The sequence below is a fragment of the Nuphar pumila genome, chromosome 2, assembly GCF_984573655.1.
Source record: "Nuphar pumila chromosome 2, dmNupPumi1.hap1.1, whole genome shotgun sequence".
NCBI lineage: Eukaryota > Viridiplantae > Streptophyta > Magnoliopsida > Nymphaeales > Nymphaeaceae > Nuphar > Nuphar pumila.
The window spans coordinates 107,052,239-107,070,714 of record NC_143250.1 but is presented as its reverse complement, the minus strand read 5'-3'; the positions used below and the strand labels follow the sequence as shown (position 1 = coordinate 107,070,714).

General features: G+C 41.2%; 1 protein-coding gene across 1 annotated transcript; it reads right to left on the bottom strand.

The window, feature by feature from the left end:
- Positions 1 to 1,567: 1,567 nt before the first annotated feature.
- On the bottom strand, positions 1,568 to 4,263 carry SGR5 (C2H2-like zinc finger protein). Its single transcript, XM_089991754.1, has 4 exons — positions 4,134 to 4,263; positions 3,320 to 3,719; positions 2,136 to 2,457; positions 1,568 to 2,096 (listed from the first exon to the last, which is right to left on the bottom strand). Exons 1-4 carry the CDS (start codon positions 4,261 to 4,263, stop codon positions 1,623 to 1,625), a joined length of 1,326 nt encoding a protein of 441 aa, XP_089847880.1. The 3' UTR covers positions 1,568 to 1,622.
- Positions 4,264 to 18,476: the final 14,213 nt, after the last annotated feature.

Genomic DNA, 18,476 nt, shown 5'->3' with positions numbered 1-18,476 from the left:
GATACTGAGTCAAAAGATGGGATCCTTTTTGTAAATTAATTTCATTTGAATTATTAGCTCTGAAAGTAATTCTTTTATTTAAATTTTTTACCGCAGTTTACTTACCCCTAGTTAAAACAAAACAGAAAGAAGGAGAGCCTGGCCTCACTGATTGATTCTGAGTGCCTAGCCTCTGTTTCTGTCCCTGAACAAGCACCATTCCCATGGCTCTTAATTAACTCACTTGTACTGAAAACCATGCACGGCCTCCTAGCATAATTATTCCGACTTAAATAGAAGGATGAAATGTTCATCTCTCTTTAATTCATTGTTTGTAATAAAATACTATAAAACAAACAATAGCATGTAGAAAAGGGCAACTGATATCATAAGACTCTGACCTTCTCCCCCCAAACTCCCGAGGTAGGATCAGGTGCAATAACATTGCACAAATGCAATGTGCCGATGCACCTTATCACCCCTCCATTGAACCTGATCCCATCACTCCACTCCTTGCCTTGGTAGTTTTGTGACTGTGTTGTACTCAAAGTTTCCTTTTGTTGTTTCTTTTATTTATTTTTAAAATAACAAGAGTCAATCTCGTCAGAATCCTTTCAATGTCGTTTCTGTTCTCGAGTTACTGATACCAACTCCTCCTCCTCCTAATCAATCCTCTCACTTATACTCGAGTATGTGTTCTTGAAAATGGCCATCTTGTTGGTGTTTTTCTCCACTTGATGTTCTTCTTTTCTTCCCTTCTGTTCATGAGAGAGAGAGGTTGCCACAACAAATAGGAGTATTGAGGTAATAAATTAGTTATCTTTGATTTAAATAAAAAATCATGATATCATGATAATCACCTGTAAAAACAAATGATACAAAAAGAAAAGGCAAAGCACAGAGAGAATACAGTTTAGAAGTGTAACTATGAATTATACTTTTCAGAGGGGGGCGGTGAGCTTTGAAGATTTTTGTGGGGTGTCTTCCAATATTTGACAATTTATTACTCCAAGTCATGGGAAGATAAATTAATGAATTTGAAGATAAATTACTGAATTTCATCCATCTTCATTTTTAAACAACATTATAATCGCCAGAACTTAAACGGCAGAATCAAATTATGAACCACAAATGCATGATTTATGATACCATATCTGCACTGAAAAAGCAAAGCAAAGAAAGGGGTTGCCAGTGCTTAATAGTAAAATATTCTAGATTGTGTGGTGCATCATATAATTTCAAACTCAACACACTTTTGATGCAATTCTTTTCCCAATAAAATAGGAGTTATATTACATAAAGAAACTGCTGATATTTAGGATAAATTTAACTCTAAATTAACATCATAAACTCCGCTGCTTGCGCCATCAGTCATTACCCCAAGAACCGAAGAACTAAATGAGAAAAACATATAATGTGTGCAAATAGTATTAACATATGCATAAGCACTTCAAAGATCCTATGAAATTATTCATTTTTTTTCCTTTATGAAAAAGGGTATTAAATGAATCCAGTGTTGAATTTCAGCTGCCTTTAATTCATTGTACACCATAATCATCACCATTTGACTTCAAATAGATCAGAAAAAGAGCAAAAAAGAAATAATGACACATGAGAAAGAGTATTAGTGCTTATAACATGTCCTAGAGGCTTAAGATCCATGTGAGGTATTTATTATCATTTTCACCTTGGCCTTCTGTAGCAGCTGATGACATATAGCTCATGGCCAGTGAATTCTCATCTGACGGTTGAGCTGAGGTTTGAAAATGCTGCTTGCAAGATTGACATGTGATCTGTATGATGCTATTGTTTACTTGTTTGATTGCTTGATCCCTCATAATCCGGGCCTTATCCAGTTCAGCTTGAGCTTGCTGCCTGATTCTCTTTGCATTGGCAAACTCCTTTTCGGCTAATTCAATCTGAAGCTTAGCTTGCTGCCTAGCCACTTCTGCATATGCCCTCTCTGCTGTTGCCAACTGGAGCTGCTGCCTAGCTTGCTCTTTCAGCTTCAAAGCCGCGATCTTATCGACATGGAACGGGTTGATCGACACTGGTTTGCCGGAGATCTGGTTGTTATCCAAGGGTTTGCTGATGTTGTTGAGCCATGAAAACTCAGGCTTTCTGTTGGGTTGGTTGGGTGTGTCTTCTTTATTGACAAGGCCTATTGAGAGTTCCAATCTGGTTGAATGGTTTTCGTCTGTTTTCAGGTTGGTGGTGCTTTGGGTAGGCAAATGAGCACTGGAAGTGGGTAAGAGTTGGAGTTCTAGATTGTTGGGAGGATGATCTGCAGCAGAACCAACCCGAATTGGGTGGCTCGGAAATTTCATCATAGGCCAAGCTGCTGCACTAAAATTGGTGTCACTTGATGGGCAGTTACTGGAAGGCGTTCGAGATAAGCAAGCCGACTGTGGAGCTCGAAGTTCTTGCCGTTCTCTTCCTGCAGTGCAGGTATCTTGGTGCTCTATGAAGCTCTCCGCCCTAAAAGAAACAAAACACCAATCAGACCTAACAATTTTGAATTGATGGTATTAATAAAAAAACAATAGCTCTGACTTTTTCTTTTTCTTTTTCTTTTTTTTTTGCTTTTTCTTTTTTAAATTTTGTCCCCTTTCTGTGTCTTATTCATTGTGGCTTAGAAATTGAGAATTCATTTTTTCATTTCCAATTAAAAAAAAAAGAAATTGAGAATTCATTAACTACAATCAACGCTTGGAGGTGTCGTCTGTTTACAGAAAAGAAGAGGCAAGAAATCGATAACCAGCTACAAATTTGGAAACTTTGAACATCCTATTTCTTATTTTATCATAGTGGCCTTCTTGTTTTATGGAACAGATACAGCAACCAATTAAAAAGCCTGAAGTGCTGAGTTAGGATGCATACTACATATCTAGATAAAAAGAAAAAGAAATAAAACAAGCTTTGTTTGATTCTTCTTTATGGTATCGAAGAACATGGACTGTGCAACACCAAATAAGTAATCAGTTAATTCTTCACAAACAACCAGCACAATTATTTATCATCAAAATCTTTGCAGCTAATTATGCATGGGTTTGATATATTTTTTTTATGACGAAGTAAAACCCTCACCGAGTACCGGGTCACTTGGGTAAAACTCCAGGTTGAGGACACGACCACCCAGTCTTTGTTGCCTCAACCATGATAAAGCAACGGCAGCCCTTATGCGCCAGCAGGATTCTATCCTGGGTCCTTCAGCCTGACACAGGACCTTGCTAACCACATGGATAACCACCGCACTGGTGGTTTTAATGCTAATTTGAAGAAGACTAGAGATTTGGTGCAGATCTCTCATGTAGGTGATAAATATTTAAGGGTGGCCGACCTGGAGAAGACACGGCCACAGTCACAGGAGTGGCCTCTGGTGCCGCAGGTCTTGAGATGGGCTTTGTAGTCTGACTGAACCGCATAGCCTTTGGAGCATTTCTCGCACGTCCACTGCTTGTGGTTGCTGTGCTTTCGCCGGAAATGCTTCTTTATCCCGACGAGATCTCCCAAAGCATGGCAAGGATCATGGTGGAGGCACGTCGGCTCAGGGCAGATGAACACGCGCCTTCTGATCTCCGGCGTCTCCCTCTTGAGCAGCTTCCATGGCACCTTGTGTCTTCTCCGGTGCATCTGAAGGTTCTGGTCCCTCTGAAATCCTTGGTTGCAGATCTCACAGACGTAGCGGTCCGATTCGAGTAAGGCTTTAGGCGAGAGAGAGATAACCTCGGCATCAGGATCTGCACACCATGTGACCACAACAATATCAACAAATCCATGTAACGAAAAAACTTGAGAAAACAGTTCTTATCATTGTTTTAAGACGAAGGGTGCCAATATCAAGAAATCCAAATTGAAAGAAATTCTCATTTGGGATTTCACTTGACAGGAAGCGAAAAACCCAGTCTTTTTTTCTTGTTTTTCTTAAGAATAAATAGTAATCCCGAACAAATTCAAAATCGAAATAGTTAACAGGAAGAAAAAAAAAGTCCTTTTTCTTTTACTTAATAAACACTAGTGATCCACAACAAATTAAAAATCGAAATACCCACTTAATTGATTAGTATTAACCATGCTGGAGGGAGAGAGAGAGAGAGAGAGAGAGAGAGAGAGAGAGAGAGAGAGAGAGAGAGAGAGAGAGAGAGAGAGAGAGCCTGGGGTGCCAGCAGGCCTCCTTTTCCTCTTGCTGCTTCTAGTATCTACACAAGGAAACGCAGATAAAGATTGATACGGAGAGTTGCCTAAAGATGGCGTCGTGCATGCTGCTGATTGAGTACCAAACATGAGTCCTTGTTTGGATTAATTCCGTTTACCCCTTTCAAATCGCGAGCTGCAACAAGAGAACACCATCGACAGTCTGCAGCAACGATGTGGACAAAACTACATATCTCAATTTGTCAATTTAAGTTGTCTTGCATAACGATCTTGTGCTCTGTCGACATAATCGAACTTTTTTAATTTTGATTCTAAAAGAAGAGGAAGAACTAAGAACGAATCTGGCTAGTTTCGTTTAGTCACCAGCAGAGAGAGAGAGAGAGAGAGAGAGAGAGAGAGAGAGAGAGAGAGAGAGGTGTGGGGATGTGCTCAGGCAGGATGAAGAGTTAAGGTTTCAGGCTACACATGCAGCTTTTCCGCTTTCACCTCCTTCCACAAACAACACAAAATCACCCCTCTCCCCCCCCTTAAAACACCTTTCCATGCCCAATTGAAAATGACTGGAAACTGAGGCCTCACTCTCTCTGGGCCCCGTAAAAAAACATCCTCACAAAGGAACAAATACTAATTATTGGTCAAATAGTAATTTACATGCATAAAAGTGCGACCCCAGTACACGTGATCTCTCTCTCTCTCTCCCTCTCTCTCTCCTTTCTTTATATAATCTCTCTCGAGACTAAAATAAGTATAAGAGAAGATTTTCTCTAGAAACTGTATTTATCTTTTGTTTTGGTTTCCCTATATAAGTACTAAAGGTGCTAAAAGTCTTTACATTCCACATCAATGACGGGAAGGAGTGTCGGCAATGAGAGAATTTTTATTTTACTATATTTAAGTAACTAAGGATTACTTTCGGTCAAAGAAAGAATTGCCACTTGATCTTTTGGAAAGATCATAAAAGTTCCCTTTTTTAATTCCAAGTTCACAGAAATTAGGATTTTCTAAAAGCTTTTGGCACAGTCAAAAGTCAGTGATATTATGTTACTGAATTTTCAGGTAGATTTTTTCCGTATTATAGATTCTGAGCCACAACTTTTAACTAATAAATAAGGTAAGGTGTCACTTTACGGTATGAGATTATTCTGTCTTGAAAAACCCTAAACTGTGAGCTTTATAAAGCTAGAAACCAAGCTAGGGTTTGTTTAGTATATTATAAAACTTGATAAAATACATATTCCATGGTTGGCAGCATCAAAAGCAGTGGGCCCACTCGATGGGCACCATTATGTTTCCAACCTTTACCTTCACATCTCGGTTAAAAAAACAGTGGAGGGAATTTTTTTTCTAGAAATGAGGGTTCTCAATTGTTTTTTTATTTGTTGCCAAGTATGGGGTCATGATTGAAATTGAATCCTTTAACACATGCAACACAGGAATGAGGAGTTTTTAATTGAAGAGACAGGTCACAGACTTGTTGTATCTTTGTTTCTCTATCCCAACAGCCAACAAACCATCCTCTCCAAGTGTCATTGATCATGAATCTCATCATCCAGTAATAAACAATGGCTTTCAAAAGATTACCCACATCGATTACATCCCCCTTTTTAATAAACTGGATTCACGGGTACAAGGGTTTCATGAAAATGGATCTCAAGTACACGCCCACCTTGTTAGCATCGTAGCTTGAAAATAGAAAGAACTGTTATTACTGGTCTTTCAGAATGTGGTATTTTGACATGTCTGTCTAAATACATGTTATTTATTCCACTAGGTCAATAATTGATAGTTGGTAGTGGGTCTGCAAACTCTGGCTGCTGCCCGTCTTGTCCGTATTCCAAACACATCCACTAATCCCTGCAAGCCCGGGTATGTTACAAAGTGGAAGAACTCTCTCAGTAAAATCCTATAATAATTTTTATTTTTAATGCTTTTTTTTCATATGTGACCTTCCAGATGTGATATACATGTTTGAGTTAGTAAAAATCGATGACGTGTTATTCCATTTCTTTATAAAAAAAATTCGTATTAATTATCCCACCATATATGTAACGTTTTGCAAGGGTTGAAAAATCAGCGGACTATAATGTATCAAATTTACAGCCCTTGTAAAATTGTATTTTTATGTAGAAAAAATATGATCTAAGAGCATGTTGGGTAGGATCATTCTGATTTACTTTCTCATTTGAATGAGAAAGTAATCTGATTTGTATAATTAAGCAGCCGAACATAAAAAGTTAAGAAGTGAGAAAGTGAGTCTCATGATTCTCATTTGCTTGAGATTCAAAATCACACACGACCCCATGTGATTATGAATCTCAAGCAAATTAGAGAGTGATTCTGAATCATGATTTTTGAAATGAGCAGCAGAACGAACCCTAGAGTCGATTCCTTCTATTTTTTACCACACTGAATACATTCATGGAGTTAGATTTGGTCATAACAACTTCCTACTGTGAGTATCAATTAGGGGTTCCTGAGTGTAACCAACACTCTCTCTCTCTCTCTCTCTCTCTCTCTATATATATATATATATATATATATATATATATATATATATCAAAAGTTAACCGCTTATATTGCCCTAAAAATTGATAAAATAAAAAAACTTTTTGGTATCCTACCATGAATTTTATTAAATAAAAAATTATAAATACCCCTACAAGTTCCGGTGAAGCAAAAAAATGAATGCTGTTATCCTTTTCCTGAAGTGGTTAGGACGGTTAGGAGAAAAAAAACTAGATAACACCTATTTCACATACATAGGAAAACTAGAATATAAACTATGTTGCTGGTTTGAACCAAGAGAAGCCAACGACTCCTGTATTTTCCCTCTTCTCTTCTCTTCTCACCAAAGGAACCAAACAAAGTATCCTCCACCCGAGCCTGTCACCCATCTCTCTTGCCAAACCCAAAGGGCTCACTGACTGAACCCGCTTCTTAAGAGCTCAGAGTCCTTCCCCAGTGCCGTGACGATGAAGGGTTCACCATCTTCTGTCAGAGGGTTCTAGAAGATGTCAGCCATGGCATCGTTGAAGGCGGTGATCCCTACCCTGGAGGTGAAGGTGATGGCATAAAACTGCTGTAGATGGGCGGCGGTTTGGGGGTTTCCGATCATTGGAGGTAGGATTTAAAAGCGGACTTGGTGTTGGGGAAAGAGGTGGTGAAAAAGGAAAGGAAAAAAAAAACTCTTGTTGGTTCAAACAATAAACTGGTATATATATATATATATATATATATATGATTAATCTATTACTAAATCAATTAAGTTTAACATTAAATTAAATAGATTTAATCTTATAAAAATAACTAAAATACTCTTTAAAATAATAGAATTTTTGAAAATGCAAAGTTGGTTTTTTGGGCATTATAGGTCTTTTGAAATTAAGGGAATTGAAAAGTCAAAACCCTTTTACTAAAAAATAACTTTTGAAGCTCTCAAAGTTATCTTATTGACCTCAAAAAATATCCTTACATTTTTAAAAACTGCTATTTTTTTTTAATGTGTTTTAGTCATTTTGTTTAAGTTGAATACATCTAATGTTAAACCTTTGTTTAATTGTAAATATATATATATATATATATATATATATATATATAGAGAGAGAGAGAGAGAGAGAGAGAGAGATGTTTTTTTTTAGTAATGGATGAAAAAAAAATAAGAGAATAATAATAATTTTGTGATAGGTGCTATCGGAACTCAGAACCGATGAAAAATGAGGTGTTTTCTTTTTATAATTAAGCTGATCCTTTTCAATAGACAAGCTCTACTGGTGGCCATACAACTAGGCAGTTAGCTAACCACCCCCATGCCAGTAGGGTTTCGAACTTGCAATTTCCCATCAGACGCTGACTTTTGCACAATTTTCTCTTACCAAACAGGCAGAGCCCCTGTTATTTGAAAAATTAGGCTTTCATACCAAAAAAATTACATAACAAAAAAAGAAGACAGGAAATCAATAGGAAAAGAAAAGATAGAAGATACCATGAATTTCCGGAACATGACAGTAAGTACTCTTACCCCCCTCATGGGCAGAAGTTTAGAACCAAATTCCCAATTTCAAAAGTAACATGGAATCCCATAAACCCTATGGATTTCTATTCCTTTTCTCTCCTCCCCGCCCCCTCACTTTTCCCTTCCCTCAGTTTGGATTCAAACAGTAACCTCATTTACGATCCCGCACGCGTGCAACGTGTTCTGGTTGTCTTTTGCAAGTCGCACGTGGGAGGTCCACCCCCGATAAGGCTACACGTGTGCTTAAGCCAGGTAGTGATCGTGGCCCTTTAATCGATATCCACCGCCACGTCACATGCCTCAGGGGCGTCGTCAAGCTTCGCACGTGCCGTCGACCCTGCTGCTGCCGGCCGTTGACGGTGGGGCGTCATCTTTGGATGTTTTCTTGACGCCGTTGGCTTCCAGAAACAGTCCTATTGACGGTCGTCACTATTTCCCCCACCCCGTTTTTTGACGCCATGTTGACGCCTTAGGTCAGGATTGACCCGAGGTTGGGTTAGACATTATTCCAATCCAGATTTAATTTTCCCTTACCTGATTCTTATCAGGATCCGAATAAGCCTATCCATCTTTATTGTGTGGACCTCACTCAGATTTCTACAGCCCAAGATAACATGATTGGATCTGGATATCCTAGGTGACCAGTAATAATAATAATACGATTATTATTATTATTATTGAAACCCACCAGTCAAAGCCATTAGTACGATTCCAGGGGAAATCGACCCAGGCAAGATGGGGTCCCACTATCTTACTAAACATCGATCGCATATGGCTGTCAATGGGTCGGGTTTGCACTGAGTACCCGACCCAACCCCAACCTGAATTCTTGGGTGCGGGCATATAAAGTGACGGATTGAATAATATTCGGATTGATCTGAATCTGACTCGAGAAATATGTGGGATGGGTTTAGTTTATGATTTACCTAGCTAGCTTCTTTGCCATTCTATATGTATACTAAGATTTTATTTTAGTGACCCGAACTCACCACTTGGTTATTTGGGCGGGTTCAAGGTATAGATGGAGATAAGCAGATCAGGTGATCCCGCAAATCACTTTTAGAAATATGATCCGCAAAACTTATCAAGAAGCAACACTCCATAATGTAGTATGATTTCAAGATAAAATAAATCAGCTTTTTATGTTAAAATTAACAACAGGCTGGGAAGCGAAGGCCCCCGTAACGTAGCTTCGGGCAATCACACACACCGAAGGCAGGCCTTTTAAGCGCACAAGTAACATACAACACACGCGCACGAGCGGAAGCAAGAGTACGCGTATGCACAAGCACAAAAAGAGAGAGATATGCAAAAAGCTTCTTTATAGATACTTGAAAGCAAAGTACATCAAGAGGGGAAGAGAGGGTCTGAATACACGGGGTTCTTAGGCCGTAAGGCCTTGTGGGGCACTCTAGAGTGCCAAAGAGGTATATACATCAGAGCAAAAAGGTGAAAAACATGGCCGTTCGGAACACGCTCCCCCGCCTAAGTTGGCGCCGTCCTCGACGCCAATTGTTCATGGTAGCCTTCTACAAGCTGTCGATGCTGAAACATGCTGCTGGCTTTCTCCCAGGTGGCTTCACATTCTGGCAATCCTTTCCACTGCACTAAGTACTTTTTGACTTCCCCTAGATAGTTGTTGGAATGGTTGAGGATGATATATGGATCTCTGTCTGGTACACTAACTGTTGAAGGAGCTCGCTGCGGGATCGAAGCACGTTGAGGCATGCTCCATTGAGGATCTCCTTCATCTTTGTGGAATGACTTCAGGTTACATATATGGAATACTGGGTGCACTTGAAAGTTTGCTGGCAAGTCTAGCCGGTACGCCAAGTTTTCCACACGTTTGATAATGGTGAAGGAGCCATCATACTTGCGAATAAGGCCTCGGTGGTGGCCCCGAAAGATAGCTGTGCAGTCAGGAAAGAGCTTGACCAACACTTTGTCTCCAACTCGAAATTCTGCTGGGCGACGCTTCTCATCTGCCCATTTCTTCATGCGCTTGGTTGCCTTGTTTAGATATGCCTTCGCCAACTCTGTCTGATCTTGCCAGTTGCCCGATCTCAAATCCAACTTAGAGAAGACCTTTGCCTTTCCAAGTTGATCGAACAAGTCTGCGATCAAAGGAAGCGGGTACTTGTTCTTCATCGTCATTTTGTTCAGTGCCCTATAGTCGACAGACAACCGCTTCGACCCATCGTGCTTTGCTTGAAAGAGTACGGGCACTCCAAAGGGAGCTTTGGATGGCTGGATGATTCCTGCTTCGAGCATACCATCCAATTGTCTGCGTAATTCCTGCAGCTCAGGAATTGTCATGCGATAAGGAGCCATTGCGGGTGGTCGTGCACCCGGTATTAATTCAATCTGATGATCTACCTCACGCCTCGGAGGTAGCTTCTTCGACATCTCGGCGGGCATAACATCACCGAACTCCTTCAATACTGGCGTTAAGGCCTCTGGGACATCCATGACTTTTTCTACCTCATCTATAGCACGGATTGTGATAAGAAAAGTCTCGTCACCACTTTTCATGTCTCTCTTCAACTGGAGCGCAGACACCAAACGCTCACAAGGCTTCCCTGTCATCGCAGTAACCATGCAGGGTTGACTCTCACTCTCAAAGCTGACAACGTTGAGGTGGGGCATCGGCACTGCCTTGTTGGTTCTCAAGAATTCCATCCCGAGGATGACTTTAAAATCATCCATGGGTGCGACTGATAACGCGATCCTTCCTGACCAGTTGTGGATCCGCACTGGTACATCCCGAGCGACACCGTAGATGACTTTAGCCTCTGAATTAACCGCTTTCATGCGGCTCTCTTTTTTCTCCCACTGTAATCCCAACCGTTCTGCTTCTTCATGCGAGATGAAGTTGTGCGTGACACCTATGTCTACCAATGCCTTGGTGAGTCTTCCGTTGAGCAAAAGTTTCAAATACATCAATTCTTTGCATGCTGTCGGTTCCACACTGGTTGTGACCTTTACTGCATTTATCATCTGCATTGCGCCAACTGTTGGCGCTACTGCAGGTTGATCCTCTTCCTCACCCTGAACAACATTCGCAACTCGGGGTGCACGGTTATCTCCATTCCCTTGACCGCGGTTTCTATTGGGACATGTATCCTGCCAATGATCCTCATGGCAGATGCGACAGTCACGGCGACGATAATTACCACCTTGAAAGTTATTCCAATTATAATTATTATTTTGGCCATCTTGCCGCCATGATTCTGCTGGTTTCCCCGACCAGCATTTTGTCCTTGGTCGTTCCTTCGAATGTCCCTTTGATTGTTGCGATCATTTTCCTGCTGTCTGCCTTGAAATGAGGGTCATTCCTATCCAGCTCGACAAGTTTCTCTGCAACCGCAAGCGCCTCAGCCAGTGTTGCGGGGTCATGCCGAATGAGTTCTTGGTTTGCCCATCCTTACAACCCATTGCCAAAGTAAAATAACCGATCCTCATCATCCATTCTCTCCACTTCCAACATTATCGAAGAGAATGCCTTGACATAGTCATGTACTGACCCTGTCTGTTTCAATGCCAATAACCTTTTGTGGGTCATTTTCTCTTGATTTTTAGGTAGAAAGTAGTCTCGCATTTCCTTCTGGAGGTCTTCCCATGAGACTATAGCAACCAATCCCCGTCGAACATCACCTAAGCGACGTCTCCACCAAAGGGTCGCTTCATCCGCAAAGTACAATGTTGCGGTGCGCAATCTATCTGCGTCCTCCTCTATCCTCGCAGCTTCTAGAAATTGGTCCATCTCGTAGATAAAATTCTCGAGATCCTTTGAGTCCCGCGTGCCTTTATACTTTGCGGGCTCAGGTAGCCTGTAACGTGGTCTATCCACATATGTCGCAACACCGCCAGCCGGAGCAATTCTCAACTGCCGCTCTAACTGTTCATTCTTTTATCGAACAACATCCAATTTAGCAGCCATGATGTTGAACTGACCCAACAAATCATCAAATCTGGTGGAAAAGTCCTCCACCGAGTAGTTAAGTTTAGTGACAAGACTTTCCACCGAGTCTTCCACTCCCTCTACTACTGTTTTAATCTCTTCATTGAGATCTCTAAAAGCGACACAAGTTCCATTAACCAACTTCTCCATGTTGGTCACTGACCCAGTCAGCTCCACCACATCGCGCGAGATGGCTGACACCCGATCATCGGCCATGAAGTCCTCTTCAGCAGGAACCACACTGCTTGAAGGAGCCATGTCAATCTTCTTCGGCGCCATTGTCACTCCCAATGTCGACAAGGCTCTGGTACCAACTTGTCACGGGCTGGGAAGCGAAGGCCCCCGTGACGTAGCTTCGGACAATCACACACACCGAAGGCAGGCCTTTTAAGCGCACAAGCAACGCACAACACACGCGCATGAGCGGAAACAAGAGTACGCGTATGCACAAGCACAAAGAGAGAAAGAGATACAAAAAGATTCTTTATAGATACTTGAAAGCAAAGTACATCAAGAGGTGAAGAGAGGGTCCGAATACACGGGGTTCTTAGGCCGTAAGGCCTTGTGAGGCACTCTAGAGTGCCAAAGAGGTATATACATCAGAGCAAAAAGGTGAAAAACATGGCGGTTCGGAACACAAAGTATGTTTCCTAATAAACCAACCATGTTAAACACTTCATTGACCAGATAAAACTTTGGCCTACTTTATTTTTTTTTTTTACTAAAATGTACATAAATTAATGATGGTAGCTAATATTTTTCTTTTTATGATGAAGGAAAACCCTCACGGAGAAGTGGGTCACTTAACATGCCCGGCCGCCTACTTGCAAGGTAAAACTCTGGGTTAAAGACATGACCACCCATCCTTACGTGATCCAACTGTGATAAAGCAATCGCAGCTCCCATGCCTTCTGCTTAACACAGGAACCCCCCTGATCACATGGGTAACCACCCATTGGCCTTATATCATTTTGCTAACATTTCAGGTGAATCGGCCCGACACCGATACTCAATTGAATCATTCTGAATCGGCTAAAAAGTAATTAAAAAACATTATGTGTCAATCAGAACGTGGGACGTGTTAAAACCATTAAAATAAGATTAAAAAAATGTAAGTATATATTACATTTATTAAAAAATAGCTTCAGGAGTGAAGGGTATGAATTTTCTACCGATACGATAAGTATAGGCTGATACAGGCCGAATAAGCACCGATACTGACAACATTGGGTGGTATGGTAGCAAACATTTTTTTAATGTGTGTGCACGTGTGAGGGTGTAGGCTGTTAACATAAAAATTAGTAAGGATAAAGTGAAATTTTACCTTAAGAGAAACTTAATTGCCTGTTGTTGCCATGCATGATGGAGGTGTGTTCATGGAGAAAATGCAGACTGAGGAGACTCACCTGTGAAGATTGACCTCAGAGAGAGCCAGATAGAGGTAGAACAGAAAGCAGCTTCACCATTATATCAGTTAAATACTGGTAAACCATATATAGGAAATGTTGGAAATTAAGATGCCAACGACTCCTAGAAATGTTAAATTAATTCGTAATAAAGATTCATATACTATATTCAGACTTGTCACATACTTATGAGGAAAAAAAAATGATGCTTGTGTTAAAGGAGATGATCACAAAATCTGCTTCTTGTCCAGCAAGATTGTTAAATTTCAACAAGTTTTGGATCCTGTCAATCATTTAGGGTGCGTTGGAATCACGGACAGTGCATCCTGTTCTGTACTGTCTGTGGACGTGCTGTCCATACACCATTAATTTTTTTTTATTGTCTGTTCCTGTCTGTCCGCCACTGCTCCAGGGGGAAGGGCATGGAACAGCGGTGAACGCTGTTTCTGTGTCCGAGATGCACCAAATCAACATCCGTGCATTCTGCATATGAGTGGGTGCACGTAGGGCCCACGTTCAGTGCATCCCGTGGACGGGGATTCAAACGCCCCCTTAGGGTATATTTGAATCACTGTTCCGAATTGGGATGAAATGAACATGGGGGACAATGATTTCAACAAATGTTGGATGCCATGGACGCTCGAAACGGTGTCCGTCGCATCCTTAAAAAGGTATTGTTTTTGTAACACCTCTCCCCCTGTTACAAAAACAATAGGACTCAGGGAACAACACATTAAAAAAAAAAGTTGGAGGTAGGGGTCCACTCTCTCTCTCTTGCAGCCAGGGGGTCACCGATGCCGGGATTGAGGCCGCTATCGTCGATGCAGTGGTGCTGTATGATGAAGCTTCACTGCCAACCACGGTTCTTGGCATTTCTCGAGATGGGCATAGTCTCCATCTCGAGAAGTGTTGAGATGGGTGGCTGTCAGCAGTAGCTGTGGCGCTGCACCATGCAGCGTCACTTCACATAAAATGCCCTCTGAAGTAAATAAGACCAATAAAGACTTTCTGTTTTTTGGATTTATAACTTGAAGAAACTCCACCCAGCATGAAGACATGGTCAGCACTGGCTCAGCCTGCCATACCTATAGTCATCTTGCCAGTGGCCTAAAACTTCGATGCTAGGACTCCCGCCCCTGCAGGCCTATGCCGGACATCGGCTTGCATAGAGAGGAGATGCCCATGAGAATCGAACCTTGACCACCCATTTAGTGGCCGGGGCCCTCCCCACTACAACGACCACGTACCCCTAGGGGTTAAGACCAACAAAGACTTGAAATTAGCAAAAAGAGGTGCAAAAGATGATGTGAGATGCTGGGCTGCACCTACTTATCCAGAACATTACACTGTTGGAACACAATGAAGTATCCCAGATTCTTTCATTTGTTGGGATAAATGGTTGCATCTAAAGGTAGGGGTGTCAACGGATCAGGTATGACCTGATCACGACCCATATATACCAGATCCTATAGAGTCAAGGTTACGAAGAAAGCGGTCCAATTATCTATTTGAGTCCAAACCATGAGGTCTGATTATTAAATAAATCGGGCATGGTTTGTGAAATTTTATATCAAACTTGGGTTCGACCAGAATTCTGATTAAGATCCACACATTTTTAATATAAAAAACTTAAAAATTATTATTTTACCAAATATGAACAAGGTCTGGTTTATGTAATTCTTATCGGATCTGGCTATGGTTTTTCATATGAAAAATCTGGTTGAACCCGAATCCAGATACGATACCTGCATCACTTAGTCAGATCTGGGTTTGGATCCACCCATTTTAATGGGTCCGACCCATTGTCACCCCTACATAAAGGAATGTATAGAGAAAATCTAGCCAACATATATATCAAACCACACTCCTTTTCTCAAGCAACTGTAGTTCGGGGCATCAACAGGTTGGACCCTGCTAAAATAGGTCTGTTCAGATCCAGATCTGACTAAGAGGTGCTGGTGTTGAGTGCGGATCTGGGTTGACCATATCTTGCATCAGAAAACTATATCTGAATCCAATAATAATTACGTAAACCAGAATTATTCATACTCGGTAAAATGATATTTTTTAAGTTTTTTATATTGAAAAATTATGGATCTTAATTGGTACTCAGGTCGGGCTACTTGGTATAAAATTTCATAAATCATACCGGGCACATTTTAATAATTGGGCCTCACAGGTCCTACTTGCATAGTTAATCAGACCCCTTTCTTTCTTACCATTGACCCCACTAGATCTGGTATGGATCACGATCAGGTAATACCCGACCCATTGTCACCCTTAGTTGTAATAGTATGAGCACCACACCATAAAATAATAAACTATCTATTTATGGGGATGTCAACGGGACGGATGAATCCAATTAGTTGGGTTCAGTAGCCAAATCCAAATCCCATTAAAAATCAGATTGGGGTTGGATAATTTTTTCATTGAAACCCGACCCGAATCTGATTAAAATTCAAATCTGACTAAAGCCCGAAGCTGATTAAGTGTAAATATTGGGTTTTAAGTTGGTCGGATCCGGATTTGGTTTTAACTTTCTTCATCCGATCGACTTGAAATCTTAATTTGAATCCGATTAGGTCAAATTCGTTTTTATCTTTTTTCATCTGAATCTGCCGACCCATTGACATCCCTATCTATTACCTACCTAAATCTCACCTTTCCTATTGCATATGTTTTGCTTTTGGATTTATAACCTGAAGAAACCGCACCCTGACACGAAGACCTGGTTGTGCAGCATAGAAAAATTCGAGGCTAGGACCCCTGCCTGCCCCAAGGGCCTATGGTACGCCTTGGCTTGCGCAGAAGGCCAACACCCATGAGAATCGAATCTTGACTACCTTTCTAGCAGCCAAGGTCCCACCACTAGGGGTGGCAAAACCTGACACGACCCGCCAACCCGCCTCTTAGGCGGGTTCGGGTTTGGAAAAAACAAACCCGTTTAATAAACGGGTCGACCCGCCTAACCCGCCAACCCGGCTGACCCGTTTAATAAACGGGTTAGGCGGATGGGTCAACCCGCCAACCCGTCTGCCAACCCACCAACCCGACCCGTCAACCCGCCAACCCAACCCGTCGACCCGACCCGCGAACCTGAGAACCCGTTTACCCGACCCAACTCATTTATTAAATGGGTTGGCGGGTCGTGTCGGGTTACCCGTTTATTAAACGAGCCAGGTTCGTGTTTGCCACAGCCGATCCGTTTAATAAACGGGTCAGGTTCGGGTTGAGGTATGCTGACCCGTCGACCCGCCAACCCGCCAGCCCGACACGATTGCCACCCCTACCCGCCACACTATGCCAACTCCCTTGGAGGCTATTACAGATGCTTAAAGCCTACTTAAGGTATTCAAAAAAGAGGTTTTTTCATAATCAGCCCTCTAACTTATAAAGTAAACTCAAACCATCCTTCCCTTCTCCCATTTTTCAAAATGATCACAAGATAGAAGGGTGCAATTTTCTTAGCATTTTGGAAAGTAAGGGTAATTTAAAAAAAAACCTGTTTTATTTTACGCATTTTAAGGTCGTTATTTCAAAACAGCAACAAAGGCCTTCGATTCTATATGGCAATCAATAAAACGGGTAATTTACGTATTGGCTCCTAACATATGGCAAATTTATATTAAAATAAATTTTTATCTTTTAAAAAATTGCTTTAGGTGACTGCCTAAGTTGCTGTTAGATCTATATGCTTCTTTAAAATGACATGCACAACCTTTCTCTTTCTTTAAATGGTTAAACATAGATTTGACGAAATCTTAGGCTTTTATATGTAAATTACGCAAATTTTAAAAGAGAAAATTTGATGCTTTGGTTAAACCATATTCATAATAAGATTTTGAGACCGGGGCGGGGGTGGGTGACAAAGTCTCCACCATAGTTACGATAATCTTGCCATAATATCACAAAAAATTGCCTAAAAGTTTAAAACTGTAATTTCTCGCAAGATTTTCAAAATATCACGAGATTTATGAAAAAACATAAATACCATAATTTAAACGTGAGATTTATGTTTTAAACGGCTATTTATCATGAAAAAACCATGTATTTTTATTTTTAAATAATTATTATTAATGTTTTTTATAAAAATAATTTTTATATTGCCAAGATTTTACCCAAAAATGAGAGATTTGTGAAAAAATTTCAATTTCTCACAAACTTTTTGAAAACAAGATTTTGCCGATAAAAATGTTTGTCATTATATTCTCCACCCCCGCCCCGTCTCAAAATCTTGCCCTCGATCCCCGCAGAGCCCCCGTTTCCCCTCGGTCCACTCCCGTCTCTAATTGTGGGCGATTTGACACCTGAAAAGTTTGTTTGAAACATCCACCATACGTACAAAGCCCTCCATCATCCACCATGGTATCCCAACTTGTCCTACATGTCAATTAAAGACAAAAAAGTGGGTCCCAGCAACCTCACAGAGTCCTGACCAAGTCCAACCAATACTTCAATAATTCTCCACTCATTATCCTTCTTTCCTGTGATAATAATGGGAAGGAATGTTGGCATGGGCGCTAGCAACACAGGCTTGACTCCAAATCCCCAGAAGACCCACATTGCTTGGGGGACACAAGTTAGTGACTGGTGAGTGTGCACCACCTCATGCTACTCTTAAACTGGTGTGGGAGGCTCCAAGGGGTTTGGCACAGTGGAGTGGGGCTTGGCAACCAGAGAGGTGATCAGAGTTCCATTCTCATGAGTGTCAAACCCCTTACATTAATGAGAGTAAGCTCTTGTTCAACCGAAGCTCGACAACTTTTTGCGGCAAGGGGTGCACTATGAGTTTACACTGTAAGGAAGGTGACCTTTAAGTACAGCAGAATGAGCCAGCGCAACTAGGTCTGTGATCCGTGGGTGGTTTCTCCGTCCATGAAAAAAAACTGGTGTGAGAAAAACCCGTGTCTCTTGGTCACACTTTTGGCATCTTCTTGCTGGTTCACACCTCTCTTCAATTTGA

What these genes read in the sequence shown, in the direction of transcription:
- SGR5 (XM_089991754.1), bottom strand. Translation starts at nt 4,263, where the DNA reads ATGTTTGGTACTCAATCAGCAGCATGCACGACGCCATCTTTAGGCAAC. An exon ending in GAGGCCTGCTGGCACCCCAG is followed by an intron (nt 3,720 to 4,133) that starts GCTCTCTCTCTC and finishes CATGGTGTGCAG; the next exon opens with ATCCTGATGCCGAGGTTATC. An exon ending in TGTGGCCGTGTCTTCTCCAG is followed by an intron (nt 2,458 to 3,319) that starts GTCGGCCACCCT and finishes TGTTTCTTTTAG; the next exon opens with GGCGGAGAGCTTCATAGAGC.